General features: G+C 42.1%; 2 protein-coding genes across 4 annotated transcripts in view; both read right to left on the bottom strand.

The window, feature by feature from the left end:
* Positions 1 to 12,102, bottom strand: part of LOC110527036 (aminopeptidase N) — a 54,344-nt gene extending 42,242 nt beyond the window's left edge. The window contains exons 1-3 of the mRNA XM_036981726.1: positions 11,458 to 12,102; positions 2,459 to 2,601; positions 607 to 746 (exon numbers count right to left, since the gene is read on the bottom strand). Of these exons, the coding sequence (XP_036837621.1) occupies positions 607 to 746; positions 2,459 to 2,601; positions 11,458 to 12,017 (843 nt within the window). The 5' untranslated portion in view covers positions 12,018 to 12,102. The remainder of the gene's footprint in view (positions 1 to 606; positions 747 to 2,458; positions 2,602 to 11,457) is intronic.
* Positions 12,103 to 14,650: 2,548 nt separating this feature from the next.
* Positions 14,651 to 17,495, bottom strand: part of LOC110516289 (aminopeptidase N) — a 75,849-nt gene continuing 73,004 nt past the window's right edge. For all 3 annotated transcript variants that reach the window (XM_036981720.1, XM_036981721.1, XM_036981722.1), the window contains exon 22: positions 14,651 to 15,142. In XM_036981720.1, the coding sequence (XP_036837615.1) occupies positions 14,990 to 15,142 (153 nt within the window). In that variant the 3' untranslated portion in view covers positions 14,651 to 14,989. The remainder of the gene's footprint in view (positions 15,143 to 17,495) is intronic.

The following is a 17,495-nucleotide window of genomic DNA, read 5'->3' as shown; positions in this document are numbered from 1 at the left end:
GGGAAAGAAATGATCTGATCTTAAACTGTAGGGGAAAGAATAGCCATGCACAACCAGCAGGACAATCACTGACCATTTCAACGTCAAGTCTCGACTCTGAGTAGAGATATGACCATTTCAACCTCAAAGTAAGGTTTTATGAATAGCTACTTATACGTGGTTTTCTGAGTCAGTCATACCTAAGATCAGAATTGATCCGGTCCGTTTTATAAATGAGGCCCCTGGTCTTTACTATCTGTACTTATCTGTAGAGACCGACAGAGGGCATCACAGAGAAACAAACCAATAATGTCTCCCTCATCCTGAAGCCAGAGTATACTGAAGTTGCCCCTAGAGACACTGATCTGGGATCAGTTTGGCAATGAGGCCCTTTATCTACTTTCCAAGAGCAGTATCCCTTTAAGGTTAGGATTTGGGTAATCTCTCGTGAACAGACTACATAGACACCTGACCAAATGATGCAACATTTTAGTTCTGGGATAACTGAAGTAAGGTTTGGGGGAGGGGAAACTGATCCTAGATCTGTACCTAGGGCAAACTTCATCCCAGAGCAGCTAACGCAGACAAATAAGAACAAGAGCAGATTAATTTAAAAACAATATGTACCAAAACTTTTTCCCCTTCTGGTGACTGGATGAAACCGAACTCACTGACGACAAAGGCGAGTAGGTAGGTTGACATGAGGGGTGTGGGTTGGAAGCTGGTCCGAGTAACATCCTGGCCATTGACAGTGACATTGACTGAGGCTACAGGTGGAGAGAGAGATACAGGTTGGTGAGCGTGGCAGAGACAACACGTTGGTTTCCCCAGCAACAGGAGTTCAGATCCCTACCGTGACAACACGTTGGTTACCCCAGCAACAGGAGTTCAGATCCCTACCGTGACAACATGTTGGTTTCCCCAGCAACAGGAGTTCAGATCCCTACCATGTGTCACACCCTGACCATAGTTTGCTTTGTATGTTCTATGTTTTGTTTGGTCAGGGTGTGATCTGAGTGGGCATTCTATGTTGGATGTCTTGTTTGTCTGTTTCTGTGTTTGGGCCTGATATGGTTCTCAATCAGAGGCAGGTGTTAGTCATTGTCTCTGATTGGGAGCCATATTTAGGTAGCCTGTTTTGTGTTGGGTTTTGTGGGTGATTGTTACTGTCTTTGTGTTTGTTGCACCAGATAGGGCTGTTTTCGGGTTTTCACGTTTCATGTTTTGTATATTGTTCTATTTTCATCTTTATTAAAGATGTATCAAAATAACCACGCTGCGTTTTGGTCCGCCTCTCCTTCAACAGGAAGAATCCCGTAACACCGTGACAACACATTGGTTTCCCCAGCAACAGGAGTTCAGATCCCTACTGTGACAACACATTGGTTTCCCCAGCAACAGGAGTTCAGATCCCTACCGTGACAACACGTTGGTTTCCCCAGCAACAGGAGTTCAGATCCCTACCGTGACAACATGTTGGTTTTCCCAGCAACAGGAGGTCAGATCCCTACCGTGACAACATCAACACTCTGAGGTTCTACCATAGACTAATATAAGGTTACAGAAGTTGGTATATAATCAATCAGGTACAGCAATGGATACGCCTACAAAGGATATTTGTATGATTTATCTCATATCAGAGTGAAGCAGCTTATTCTGAAAATGTTCTGCCCAAAAGAATTCAATGCTTGATTTTTCTTCAGTCAGTTCTTGAGAGTTTGGCAGAACTTGTTCTCTCAGTCTGCGCGAGAGGTAAATTTAAGCAGATTGTAGCATTAAACTCTCTAACTATACTTTAGGAAACAGATCACAGATCCCATCCCCTTTGGACAGCTGTCAACACACATACATAGATTCATGCCATTGGCCAGAGATCAGGGTACTATGTTTACCTAGATGCATGCCATTGGCCAGAGCCAGGATTCCATGCTTACCAAGATGCATACCATTGGCCAGAGCCAGGGTTCCATGCTTACCTAGATTCATGCCATTGGACAGAGATCAGGGTTCCATGCTTACCTAGATTCATGCCATTGGCCAGAGATCAGGGTACCATGTTTACCTAGATGCATGCCATTGGCCAGAGCCAGGGTTCAACCTTACCTAGATTCATGCCATTGGACAGAGCCAGGGTTCCATGCTTACCTAGATTCATGCCATTGGACAGAGATCAGGGTTCCATGCTTACCTAGATTCATGCCATTGGATAGAGATCAGGGTTCCATGCTTACCTAGATTCATGCCATTGGACAGAGATCAGGGTTCCATGCTTACCTAGATTCATGCCATTGGCCAGAGCCAGGGTTCCATGCTTACCTAGATTCATGCCATTGGACAGAGATAAGGGTTCCATGCTTACCTAGATTCATGCCCTTGGTCAGAGTTCCATGCTTACCTAGATTCATGCCATTGGACAGATCCAGGGTTCCATGCTTACCTAGATTCATTCCATTGGACAGAGCCAGGGTTCCATGCTTACCTAGATTCATTCCATTGGCCAGAGCCACTGTTCCATGTGCGTGGAGGAGGGTCATGTGGAACACGGCCTTCATGGCAGGTTCATCAAAGCAGGGGAAGGCTTTTCTGGCGTCCACAGGCTGCATCTGAGTGGTTGCTACAACTCTACCAACACACACAGCAACTGGTATTACTATAGTACTGAAGACTAAACTGTTACAGTTTAAACATGGTGACTGTAGGTGACACACAATCATACTGCATATTGTAGCTATTATCTATTATATATTGTCTTTTAGCTATTATCTATTGTCTTTTATCTATTATCTATTATTGAAATATGTTGTGCTTGTTATTACTGCTGTACCACAAGACTGTTACAGTTAGACATAGTGACTCTGAGAGCAGGGTCAATACATTCATATTGTAGCTGCTGTCGGATAAGACTCTTATCAAATCAACTTTTATTGGTCACATGGTTCAACAGATGTTATTGCGAGTTTAGCGAAATGCTTGTGCAATTTTATCAGCAATTGAAGCGGTTTGAAGTTCACATTGAAAGGTACAGATACTGTGTGTCTTAGTTCAAGGACAATAAGTCTAAAGCTCTGATGGTAAACTGGTCAGAATGTTTAGAATACATTGTACATGGAACATATTGAACTGCTCCCATTGTATACAACAGGAGGCTGCTGAGAGGGGACGGCTCATCATAATGTCCGGAACGGAGCAAATGGAATGGCATCAAACACCTGCTTGATTTATTTGTTACCGTTCCACCTATTCCGCTCCAGTCATTAGAACGAGCCTGTTCTCCCCAATGAAGGTGCCACCAATGAATCAACACTCTGTATTACAGGGTTCAATTAATCCTTGGATCAACGTCAACAAATTACTTCAAGTGATTAAAAGTCAATGACTCAAGTCCCTGTAAAGGCCAAAGTCCAGTTGAGTATGAAATATTACTTAATGTAAATGCACCTATTTCTCCCATCTTGTTCAGAGTTGATGTGTAACCTTGGTTTTTACCTGTCCATTGTGGTACAAGCAGTTCAATCAATTCCTCGACAAATTACACCGGTTCAATAACATTAAATAATACACTGGTTCCATAACATTAAATAATACACTGGTTCAATAACATTAAATAATACACTGTTCACTAACATTAAATAATACACTGTTCACTAGCATTAAATAATACACTGGTTCCATAACATTAAATAATACACTGTTCACTAACATTAAATAATACACTGTTCACTAACATTAAATAATACACTGGTTCAATAACATTAAATAATACACTGGTTCCATAACATTAAATAATACACTGGTTCCATAACATTAAATAATACACTGGTTCCATAACATTAAATAATACACTGGTTCACTAACATTAAATAATACACTGGTTCACTAACATTAAATAATACACTGGTTCAATAACATTAAATAATACACAGGTTCACTAACATTAAATAATACACTGGTTCCATAACATTAAATAATACACTGGTACAATAACATTAAATAATACACTGGTTCCATAACATTAAATAATACACTGGTTCAATAACATTAAATAATACACTGGTTCCATAACATTAAATAATACACTGGTTCACTAACATTAAATAATACACTGGTTCCATAACATTAAATAATACACTGGTTCAATAACATTAAATAATACACTGTTCACTAACATTAAATAATACACTGGTTCCATAACATTAAATAATACACTGGTTCCATAACATTAAATAATACACTGGTTCCATAACATTAAATAATACACTGGTTCCATAACATTAAATAATACACTGGTTCAATAACATTAAATAATACACTGGTTCCATAACATTAAATAATACACTGGTTCAATAACATTAAATAATACACTGGTACAATAACATTAAATAATACACTGGTACAATAACATTAAATAATACACTGGTTCACTAACATTAAATAATACACTGGTACAATAACATTAAATAATACACTGGTTCCATAACATTAAATAATACACTGGTTCAATAACATTAAATAATACACTGTTCACTAACATTAAATAATACACTGGTTCCATAACATTAAATAATACACTGGTTCAATAACATTAAATAATACACTGGTTCCATAACATTAAATAATACACTGGTTCCATAACATTAAATAATACACTGGTTCAATAACATTAAATAATACACTGTTCACTAACATTAAATAATACACTGGTTCCATAACATTAAATAATACACTGGTTCACTAACATTAAATAATACACTGGTTCCATAACATTAAATAATACACTGGTTCAATAACATTAAATAATACACTGTTCACTAACATTAAATAATACACTGGTTCCATAACATTAAATAATACACTGGTTCCATAACATTAAATAATACACTGGTTCCATAACATTAAATAATACACTGGTTCCATAACATTAAATAATACACTGGTTCAATAACATTAAATAATACACTGGTTCCATAACATTAAATAATACACTGGTTCAATAACATTAAATAATACACTGGTTCCATAACATTAAATAATACACTGGTTCAATAACATTAAATAATACACTGGTTCCATAACATTAAATAATACACTGGTTCCATAACATTAAATAATACACTGGTTCAATAACATTAAATAATACACTGGTTCCATAACATTAAATAATACACTGGTTCCATAACATTAAATAATACACTGGTTCAATAACATTAAATAATACACTGGTTCACTAACATTAAATAATACACTGTTCACTAGCATTAAATAATACACTGGTTCCATAACATTTAATAATACACTGGTTCCATAACATTAAATAATACACTGGTTCAATAACATTAAATATTACACTGGTTCAATAACATTAAATAATACACTGGTTCCATAACATTAAATAATACACTGGTTCCATAACATTAAATAATACACTGGTTCAATGACATTAAATAATACACTGGTTCCATAACATTAAATAATACACTGGTTCAATAACATTAAATAATACACTGGTTCCATAACATTAAATAATACACTGGTTCCATAACATTAAATAATACACTGGTTCCATAACATTAAATAATACACTGGTTCCATAACATTAAATAATACACTGGTTCCATAACATTAAATAATACACTGGTTCACTAACATTAAATAATACACTGGTTCCATAACATTAAATAATACACTGGTTCCATAACATTAAATAATACACTGGTTCACTAACATTAAATAATACACTGGTTCCATAACATTAAATAATACACTGTTCACTAACATTAAATAATACACTGTTCACTAACATTAAATAATACACTGTTCAATGCTTCTACACCTGCATTGCTTGATGTTTGTGGTTCTAGGCTGGGTTTCTGTACAGCACTTTGAGATATCAGCTGATGTAAGAAGGGCTATATAAATACATTTGATTTGATTGATTTGATTTGATTCAATAACATTAAATAATACACTGGTTCAATAACCTTAAATAAAATTACAGTGTCCAATGTACTGTAGCTATTACAGTGAAATAATACCATGCTATTGTTTGAGAAGAGTGCACAGTTTTGAACATGAAAAGGTATTAATAAACAAATTAGGCACATTTGATACAAATGGATCAGTATAAACTTTGCACATACACTGCTGCCATCTAGTGGCCAAAATGCAAATTGCACCTGGGATGGAATAATACATTATGGCCTTTCTTTTGCATTTCAAAGATGATGGTACAAAAAAATACAAGAGAACGGTTGTTTTTTTTCTTTGTATTATCTTTTACCAGATCTATTGTGTTATATTCTCCTACATTCCTTTCACATTTCCACAAACGTCAAAGTGTTTCCTTTCAAATGATACCAATAATATGCTTCAGGGCCTGAGCTACATGCAGTTAAATTTGGGTATGTAATTTTAAGCAAAAATTGAAAAAAAAGGGCGGATCCTTTTAAGGGCCTTTCTCAGGGACACATGGGCAGATTTATCACCTAATCGGCTCGGGGATTCAAACCATTGTAGCCAAATGGAGACATCTTCACAAAGGAAGCCTTAACCAGGTTTCTAAGTATCATTACAGATTCAGTGCAGGCAGTGTACAAGCAAAACTCTGCTTGGCGAATACAACAGAAGTGTTTCACTTGAATGACATCCACTCTGACGGGTGGCAAGGTGCATGATGGGTTGAAAGAAATGTAGAACTTTCAATCAGTTCTAAAAAGCACAATGTCACGACTTCTTCCGAAGTCGGTCCCTCTCCTTGTTCGGGCGGTGTTCGGCGGTCGACGTCACCGGTCTTCTAGCCATCGCCGATCCATTTTTCATGTTCCATTTGTTTTGTCTTGTTTTCACACTCATCTGGTTTCAATTCCCTAATTACACGTTGTATATTTTCCCTCTGTTTCCCCCATGTCCGCGTCGGGAATGGTTTATTTTGTATGTACTCGTGCTATGTGTTACTGGTTTTGTACCCATGTGCTATGTGTTACTGGTTTTGTACCCATGTGCTATGTGTTACGGGTTTTGTACCCATGTGCTATGTGTTACTGGTGCGCTACGGGTTTTGTACCCATGTGCTATGTGTTACGGGTTTTGTACCCATGTGCTATGTGTTACTGGTGCGCTACGGGTTTTGTACCCATGTGTTATGTGTTACTGGTGCACTACGGGTTTTGTACCCATGTGCTATGTGTTACTGGTTTTGTACCCATGTGTTATGTGTTACTGGTGCGCTACGGGTTTTGTACCCATGTGCTATGTGTTACGGGTTTTGTACCCATGTGTTATGTGTTACTGGTGCGCTACGGGTTTTGTACCCATGTGATATGTGTTACTGGTTTTGTACCCATGTGCTATGTTTTACTGGTTTTGTACCCATGTGTTATGTGTTACTGGTTTTGTACCCATGTGATATGTGTTACTGGTTTTGTACCCATGTGCTATGTTTTACTGGTTTTGTACCCATGTGTTATGTGTTACTGGTTTTGTACCCATGTGCTATGTGTTACTGGTGCGCTATGGGTTTTGTACCCATGTGCTATGTGTTACTGGTTTTGTACCCATGTGCTATGTTTTACTGGTTTTGTACCCATGTGTTATGTGTTACTGGTTTTGTACCCATGTGCTATGTGTTACTGGTTTTGTACCCATGTGATATGTGTTACTGGTTTTGTACCCATGTGCTATGTTTTACTGGTTTTGTACCCATGTGTTATGTGTTACTGGTTTTGTACCCATGTGCTATGTGTTACTGGTGCACTACGGGTTTTGTACCCATGTGCTATGTGTTACTGGTTTTGTACCCATGTGCTATGTGTTACTGGTGCGCTACGGGTTTTGTACCCATGTGCTATGTGTTACTGGTGCACTACGGGTTTTGTACCCATGTGCTATGTGTTACTGGTTTTGTACCCATGTGCTATGTGTTACTGGTGCGCTACGGGTTTTGTACCCATGTGCTATGTGTTACTGGTGCGCTACGGGTTTTGTACCCATGTGCTATGTGTTACTGGTGCTCTACAGGTTATGTACCCATGTGCTATGTGTTACTGGTGCGCTACGGGTTTTGTACCCATGTGCTATGTGTTACTGGTGCGCTACGGGTTTTGTACCCATGTGCTATGTGTTACTGGTGCTCTACAGGTTATGTACCCATGTGCTATGTGTTACTGGTGCTCTACAGGTTATGTACCCATGTGCTATGTGTTACTGGTGCTCTACGGGTTTTGTACCCATGTGCTATGTGTTACTGGTTTTGTACCCATGTGCTATGTGTTACTGGTGCGCTATGGGTTTTGTACCCATGTGCTATGTGTTACTGGTTTTGTACCCATGTGTTATGTGTTACTGGTGCGCTATGGGTTTTGTACCCATGTGCTATGTGTTACTGGTGCACTACAGGTTTTGTACCCATGTGTTATGTGTTACTGGTTTTGTACCCATGTGTTATGTGTTACTGGTTTTGTACCCATGTGCTATGTGTTACAGGTTATGTACCCATGTGCTATGTGTTACTGGTGCACTACGGGTTTTGTACCCATGTGCTATGTGTTACTGGTTTTGTACCCATGTGCTATGTGTTACTGGTGCACTACGGGTTTTGTACCCATGTGCTATGTGTTGCGGGTTTTGTACCCATGTGCTATGTGTTACTGGTGCTCTACGGGTTTTGTACCCATGTGCTATGTGTTACTGGTGCGCTATGGGTTTTGTACCCATGTGCTATGTGTTACTGGTGCACTACGGGTTTTGTACCCATGTGCTATGTGTTACTGGTTTTGTACCCATGTGCTATGTGTTACTGGTTTTGTACCCATGTGCTATGTGTTACTGGTGCACTACGGGTTTTGTACCCATGTGCTATGTGTTACTGGTGCACTACGGGTTTTGTACCCATGTGCTATGTGTTACTGGTGCACTACGGGTTTTGTACCCATGTGCTATGTGTTACTGGTGCGCTACGGGTTTTGTACCCATGTGCTATGTGTTACTGGTGCACTACGGGTTTTGTACCCATGTGCTATGTGTTACTGGTTTTGTACCCATGTGTTATGTGTTACTGGTGCGCTACGGGTTTTGTACCCATGTGCTATGTGTTACTGGTTTTGTACCCATGTGTTATGTGTTACTGGTGCGCTACGGGTTTTGTACCCATGTGCTATGTGTTACTGGTGCACTACGGGTTTTGTACCCATGTGCTATGTGTTACTGGTTTTGTACCCATGTGCTATGTGTTACTGGTGCACTACGGGTTTTGTACCCATGTGCTATGTGTTACTGGTTTTGTACCCATGTGCTATGTGTTACTGGTTTTGTACCCATGTGTTATGTGTTACTGGTTTTGTACCCATGTGTTATGTGTTACTGGTGTGCTACGGGTTTTGTACCCATGTGTTATGTGTTACTGGTGCACTACGGGTTTTGTACCCATGTGCTATGTGTTACTGGTTTTGTACCCATGTGCTATGTGTTACTGGTGCACTACGGGTTTTGTACCCATGTGCTATGTGTTACAGGTTATGTACCCATGTGCTATGTGTTACTGGTTTTGTACCCATGTGCTATGTGTTACTGGTTTTGTACCCATGTGTTATGTGTTACTGGTGCACTACGGGTTTTGTACCCATGTGCTATGTGTTGCGGGTTTTGTACCCATGTGCTATGTGTTACTGGTGCACTACAGGTTATGTACCCATGTGCTATGTGTTGCGGGTTTTGTACCCATGTGTTATGTGTTACTGGTGCTCTACGGGTTTTGTACCCATGTGTTATGTGTTACTGGTGCGCTACGGGTTTTGTACCCATGTGCTATGTGTTACTGGTTTTGTACCCATGTGTTATGTGTTACTGGTGCGCTATGGGTTTTGTACCCATGTGCTATGTGTTACAGGTTTTGTACCCATGTGTTATGTGTTACTGGTGCGCTACGGGTTTTGTACCCATGTGCTATGTGTTACAGGTTTTGTACCCATGTGCTATGTGTTACTGGTGCGCTACGGGTTTTGTACCCATGTGCTATGTGTTACAGGTTTTGTACCCATGTGCTATGTGTTACTGGTGCGCTACGGGTTTTGTACCCATGTGTTATGTGTTACTGGTGCGCTACGGGTTTTGTACCCATGTGCTATGTGTTACTGGTTTTGTACCCATGTGTTATGTGTTACTGGTGCGCTACGGGTTTTGTACCCATGTGTTATGTGTTACTGGTGCACTACAGGTTTTGTACCCATGTGCTATGTGTTACGGGTTTTGTACCCATGTGTTATGTGTTACTGGTGCGCTACGGGTTTTGTACCCATGTGTTATGTGTTACTGGTGCGCTACGGGTTTTGTACCCATGTGCTATGTGTTACAGGTTTTGTACCCATGTGTTATGTGTTACTGGTGCGCTACAGGTTTTGTACCCATGTGTTATGTGTTACGGGTTTTGTACCCATGTGCTATGTGTTACGGGTTTTGTACCCATGTGTTATGTGTTACTGGTGCGCTACGGGTTTTGTACCCATGTGTTATGTGTTACTGGTGCGCTACGGGTTTTGTACCCATGTGCTATGTGTTACGGGTTTTGTACCCATGTGTTATGTGTTACTGGTGCGCTACGGGTTTTGTACCCATGTGCTATGTGTTACGGGTTTTGTACCCATGTGCTATGTGTTACGGGTTTTGTACCCATGTGTTATGTGTTACTGGTGCGCTACGGGTTTTGTACCCATGTGCTATGTGTTACTGGTTTTGTACCCATGTGTTATGTGTTACTGGTGCGCTACGGGTTTTGTACCCATGTGTTTGTTGTTTTGTATGCCGTTAGTTTTATATATTAAACTGCTCCGGGTATTCACCAAGTTCTGCTCTATTCACCAAGTTCTGCTCTCCTGCGTTTGACTTCCCTGCCACCAGTTACGCACCCCGTACACACAATGATCTCCCAAATTCATTGTTTGACTTCAGACAAATTGAATAGGTTGTTCAAACAACCCAAAGCTTTACCAATCAATAACAGCAGTTCAGATGAACAACAGAAACCATATCAGTCAAGTTTTCACAGTGTATTTTATGCAAGTATCATTGCAGATTATGGCTCTGTAGGAGATTGTCAATTGATCAGATCAACTGGAATGGCATTCATTCTGATGGGTGTGCAAAAATACCAACCTGAAAGCCACGGCCCCAATCAGCCTCCAACTCTTCTAATAAGCTGTCTCTACTGCACTACCCTGACACTATTCAATGTGGATACGCATGAGGTCATTAACGCAATTTAGAAGCTTCATTCAATTAAACAAATCACATTGATCTGTCAAAGATGTTATTTGATTTCAGTCAAATTTAATAGAATAGGTTTATTTATTTTACCTTTTATTTAACTTAAGTCAGATTTTTACCTTGTCAGCTCGGAGATTCGACCTTGCAACCAACTTTACAGTGTTAGGCAACATCCGACACGATTTTTAAACGTGGGTTGGAAATGATGATTAATGTTTTGCTTACTTTCTCACCGGGGGACTGGTCCCCTCTGTATATTCACTCCTGTAGAAGCCTCCCAGGTCATCAGCCAGTTCTCCTATAAACTCTGTGTACAGCTCATACTGTCTCCCTGCCATCAGATTACTATTCAGCTGGATCACTAAGAACTGAGTAGGAACCTCCAGCCAGCTTTTCTTAATGGCGGGAGCAGTAGCCCCATCCCGGCTAATCAGGCTGAGCAGAGTCAGGTTCAGCTTGTTAGCGTGGATGAGGATCAGATCGGTGTCCTTCTCACACTGGAACACCACAGCTGACTGTCCTGTGAAGATGTAGAGGCCAGTAGAGGCGTTGACAACCAGTCGAGGCCAGAGGGTGATGTTGTAGGAGACAGGAGACAGGGAGTCAGGCAGTCTGTAGTGTTCCCAGGGAGTGGAGGGAGTAGTGGGGGGATTCACTGCCTCATGGATCTTGGCCTTCTCCTGGCTATAGACCACTGACAGGGCGATGATGGTGGCCACCACTCCAGTCCCCACGATCACACCAACTATCCCCAAAGTCTTGCTGATGAAGAACCCTTTCCCCATGTCTGTAACAGACGGATATCTGTCTATCTGAGGGTAGTGTAATGACTGACTGGCAGAAAGAGAGAGGGGGACCTAGATGGACCCAGAGGGGATTGTGTTTCTTTTTTATGCCCTCTGAGGAACTCCCACAATATGCCAGGTTAATAGTTGATCCCCCAGCCTGGGGCAACCTGAGAGTTCCAATCAGCTGGGTTAATTAATAGTTGATCCCCCAGCCCAGGACAACCTGAGAGTTCTAATCAATAGTCATAAAGATGTGTGGATAACAGATTGCTGACAAGCTGTTGTACTTTATCCTTCCTTCCTGTTTCTGGATGGAAAATCTTTCCCTGTATAAAGTGTTGAAATCTTTTCCTGTAGAAAGTGGAAGGGGAACGGCCCCTCCCTCCCTGGTGTTTCCTACGGGGTTGAAAGGGGAACCGCCCCTCCCTCCCTGGTGTTTCCTACTGGGCAGCAAGGGGAACCACCCCTCCCTCCCTGGTGTTTCCTACGGGGCAGCAAGGGGAACCACCCCTCCCTCCCTGGTGTTGCCTACGGGGCTGAAAGGGGAACCGCCCCTCCCTCCCTGGTGTTTCCTGGTTTACCTGGTGTTTCTGTATATAGACTCCACATTGACTCTGTACCGGTGCACCCCCGCCGGGGCGGCAGGGTAGCCTAGTGGTCAGGTTACCCCCTGTATATAGCCTCCACATTGACTCTGTACCAGTACCCCCTGTATATAGCCTCCACATTGACTCTGTACCAGTACCCCCTGTATATAGTCTCCACATTGACTCTGTACCGGTACCCCCTGTATATAGCCTCCACATTGACTCTGTACCGGTACCCCCTGTATATAGCCTCCACATTGACTCTGTCCCGGTACCCCCTGTATATAGTCTCCACATTGACTCGGTACCGGTACCCCCTGTATATAGCCTCCACATTGACTCTGTACCAGTACCCCCTGTATATAGCCTCCACATTGACTCTGTACCAGTACACCCTGTATATTGACTCTGTACCAGTACCCCCTGTATATAGCCTCCACATTGACTCTGTACCGGTACCCCCTGTATATAGCCTCCACATTGACTTAGTAACGGTACCCCCTGTATATAGCCTCCACATTGACTCTGTACCGTAACACCCTGTATATAGCCTCCACATTGACTCTGTACCGGTACACCCTGTATACAGCCTCCACATTGACTCTGTACCAGTACCCCCTGTATATAGCCTCCACATTGACTCTGTACCAGTACCCCCTGTATATAGCCTCCACATTGACTCTGTACCGTAACACCCTGTATATAGCCTCCACATTGACTCTGTACCAGTACCCCCTGTATATAGCCTCCACATTGACTCTGTACCGGTACCCCCTGTATATAGCCTCCACATTGACTCTGTACTGGTACCCTCTGTATATAGCCTCCACATTGACTCTGTACCAGTACCCCCTGTATATAGCCTCCACATTGACTCTGTACCGTAACACCCTGTATATAGTCTCCACATTGACTCTGTACCGGTACCCCCTGTATATAGCCTCCACATTGACTCTGTACCGTAACACCCTGTATATAGTCTCCACATTGACTCTGTACCAGTACCCCCTGTATATAGCCTCCACATTGACTCTGTACCATAACACCCTGTATATAGCCTCCACATTGACTCTGTACCGGTACCCCCTGTATATAGCCTCCACATTGACTCTTTACCAGTACCCCCTGTATATAGCCTTTGTGAGTTTATTTTACTGTAATAATGAAGACAAATAAGCTAAAAATGAAGACGTTTTCAGATATCTGGTCATTATTTGAACTGGCTAGTCAGCTAACTTACCATTAGCTATCTAGCCAACCAGCTAGAAACCAAAGTTGCTTTAAGTTGCCTGGTTTGCTAGATTGACATTTACAAAATTCATGTTTAAACGGGTGGGTTTATTGATGTTAAAATACACTAGTTATGCTATTTTGGGCCACCAGGCTGCTGATGTCACGCAGCCTGTAGTTTTTTCCTTTAAACTTTTTCATAACGACAACGTGAAGTTTGAAGTCGGACGACCATAGAATATTCATGATTTCATTGGACAACTGTCGATAGACGTAGTATAAACCAACCATTAGTCTTGAAATCTTTGGTTGTTTAGCACACGGCCTCACATGTGAACCCTTAAAGAGATGGATGGGGCCCAGGCTTAAGAGGGTGGGAACGACGCTGAATGGGTGTAGACCAAGAAGAGCTTTCCAGTAGGTACCAAAAATCATTCAAGGGCCATTTCCTCAAAAGTGAGTTTACAAGTTTATCAACTTTCAAAGCAGAATTACTTTCTCATTGTTCCTCTGTAGTGTATGATATACCAGTAGGTCTGAATCTCTACTTTTATCCGATGTAAAAAACACTATTTTCTTGCTACAGTCCAAATCGAGCTGGTCAGTCACAATAACAACTGCCACACGTTCTAAAAAAAAAAGATATATAATTTAATCAAAAGGAGTCATTTTCTATGTTGACCGTAGTTACTGAGATATTGTCCTTTTTGTTATAGAAATCCAGTGCATCCTTCTGTAAAGAAGGAAACTGTGTCAGATTTCCAATAACAAACTGAAGGTAAAGACCAGGAACATATTGGGGAGATTGAAAACTGACAATATTAACTGAGCGTTTATTGGCAGACATTTATTAACATGAGAACATGAAAAACTGACAATCCAAAATGGATGCACATGATTCAAGTAACAACATGATTTTGGTCCATTCATCATTATACAGCACATCTCTGTCCCAAATGGCTCCCTATTCCCTATGGAGTGCACTCTTTTTAACCAGAGCCCTATGTAGCACGCTATACAGGGAATAGGGTGCCATTTGGGTCACACAGCCCCATGTTTGTGGTCTGTTTAATACAGTCTGTATATCCCTGATGGTTCAGTAAGCAGTAACACCATTGGCCTGGTCGCGCAGTGCTGTAGTGGGGGGGTATTTCACGTACATTCATTGGCCAACCACTTCATAACGTGCTCCTGGTTCTCCGCCACCCATTTGATGTTGGCCGTAGTCCTCTCAATAGCCTGCTCCAGAGCCAGCGTCCCCGAGCCAAACCCCACACGGGCATTGTCCTCTTTAAACTGCTTCAGCTGCAATTACAGAAACATGGTAGAAATCACAATACTGACTCAACAATGTTGTCGTTTCTAACTCATTTGAGACGGAGGAAAACAAGCTCTGGTCTCCCCCCCCCCCAACAAACAGACCATCCATCCATATACCTCCAGTCTAATTGATACCTTATTAAACTGTATCTGTACCCCCCCCCCCAACAAACAGACCATCCATCCATATACCTCTAGTCTAATTGATACCTTATTAAACTGTATCTGTACCCCCCCCCCCCCCCCAACAAACAGACCATCCATTCATACATATACCTCCAGTCTAATTGATACCTTATTAAACTGTATCTGTACCCCCCCCCCCCCCAACAAACAGACCATCCATCCACACATATACCTCCAGTCTAATTGATACCTTATTAAACTGTATCTGTACCCCCCCCCCCCCCCCAACAAACAGACCATCCATTCATACATATACCTCCAGTCTAATTGATACCTTATTAAACTGTATCTGTACCCCCCCCCCCCCCCAACAAACAGACCATCCATCCACACATATACCTCCAGTCTAATTGATACCTTATTAAACTGTATCTGTACCCCCCCCCCCCCCCCCCCAACAAACAGACCATCCATTCATACATATACCTCTAGTCTAATTGATACCTTATTAAACTGTATCTGTACCCCCCCCCCCCCAACAAACAGACCATCCATCCATACATATACCTCCAGTCTAATTGATACCTTATTAAACTGTATCTGTACCCCCCCCCCCCAACAAACAGACCATCCATCCATATACCTCTAGTCTAATTGATACCTTATTAAACTGTATCTGTACCCCCCCCCCCAACAAACAGACCATCCATTCATACATATACCTCCAGTCTAATTGATACCTTATTAAACTGTATCTGTACCCCCCCCCCCCCCCCCCAACAAACAGACCATCCATCCACACATATACCTCCAGTCTAATTGATACCTTATTAAACTGTATCTGTAACCCCCCCCCCCAACAAACAGACCATCCATCCATACATATACCTCCAGTCTAATTGATACCTTATTAAACTGTATCTGTACCCCCCCCCCCCCCCAACAAACAGACCATCCATCCATACATATACCTCCAGTCTAATTGATACCTTATTAAACTGTATCTGTACCCCCCCCCCCCCAACAAACAGACCATCCATCCATACATATACCTCCAGTCTAATTGATACCTTATTAAACTGTATCTGTACCCCCCCCCCCCCCCCAACAAACAGACCATCCATCCATACATATACCTCCAGTCTAATTGATACCTTATTAAACTGTATCTGTACCCCCCCCCCCCCCCCCAACAAACAGACCATCCATTCATACATATACCTCCAGTCTAATTGATACCTTATTAAACTGTATCTGTACCCCCCCCCCCCCCCCCCCCAACAAACAGACCATCCATCCATACATATACCTCCAGTCTAATTGATACCTTATTAAACTGTATCTGTAACCCCCCCCCCCAACAAACAGACCATCCATCTATCCATCCATTCATCCATTCAGCCCAGATGACTTACTCTGCATAGATGTAGTTCCACCTAGATTTACTCTGCATATATGTAGTTCCACACAGCCCAGGGCTGCTCAACCCTGTTCCTGGAGAGATACTGTCCTGTAGGTTAACTCCAACCCTGTTCCTGGAGAGATACCGTCCTGTAGGTTTTAACTCCAACCCTGTTCCTGGAGAGATACTGTCCTGTAGGATTTAACTCCAACCCTGTTCCTGGAGAGATACCGTAATGTAGGTTTCACCCCAGGGTTCACTAACCTTTGAAAACCTTACAGGAGGGTAGCTCTCCAGGAACAGGGTTAGGGTGAAAACCTACAGGAGGGTAAGCTCTCCATGAACAGGCTTAGGGTGAAAACCTTACAGGAGGGTAGCTCTCCAGGAACAGGCTTAGGGTGAAAACCTACAGGAGGGTAAGCTCTCCAGGAACAGGGTTAGGATGAAAACCTTACAGGAGGGTAGGCTCTCCAGGAACAGGGTTAGGATGAAAACCTTACAGGAGGCTAAGCTCTCCAGGAACAGGGTTAGGATGAAAACCTTACAGGAGGGTAGCTCTCCAGGAACAGGCTTAGGGTGAAAACCTACAGGAGGGTAAGCTCTCCAGGAACAGGCTTAGGGTGAAAACCTTACAGGAGGGTAGCTCTCCAGGAACAGACTTAGGGTGAAGACCTTACAGGAGGGTAGCTCTCCAGGAACAGGCTTAGGGTGAAAACCTACAGGAGGGTAGCTCTCCAGGAACAGGCTTAGGGTGAAAACCTACAGGAGGGTAGCTCTCCAGGAACAGGCTTGGGGTGAAAACCTTACAGG

This window comes from Oncorhynchus mykiss, chromosome 6 (genome assembly GCF_013265735.2).
Source record: "Oncorhynchus mykiss isolate Arlee chromosome 6, USDA_OmykA_1.1, whole genome shotgun sequence".
Taxonomy (NCBI): domain Eukaryota; kingdom Metazoa; phylum Chordata; class Actinopteri; order Salmoniformes; family Salmonidae; genus Oncorhynchus; species Oncorhynchus mykiss.
Note: the sequence above shows the minus strand (reverse complement) of the source record. Positions and strands in the feature narration are given on the sequence as shown.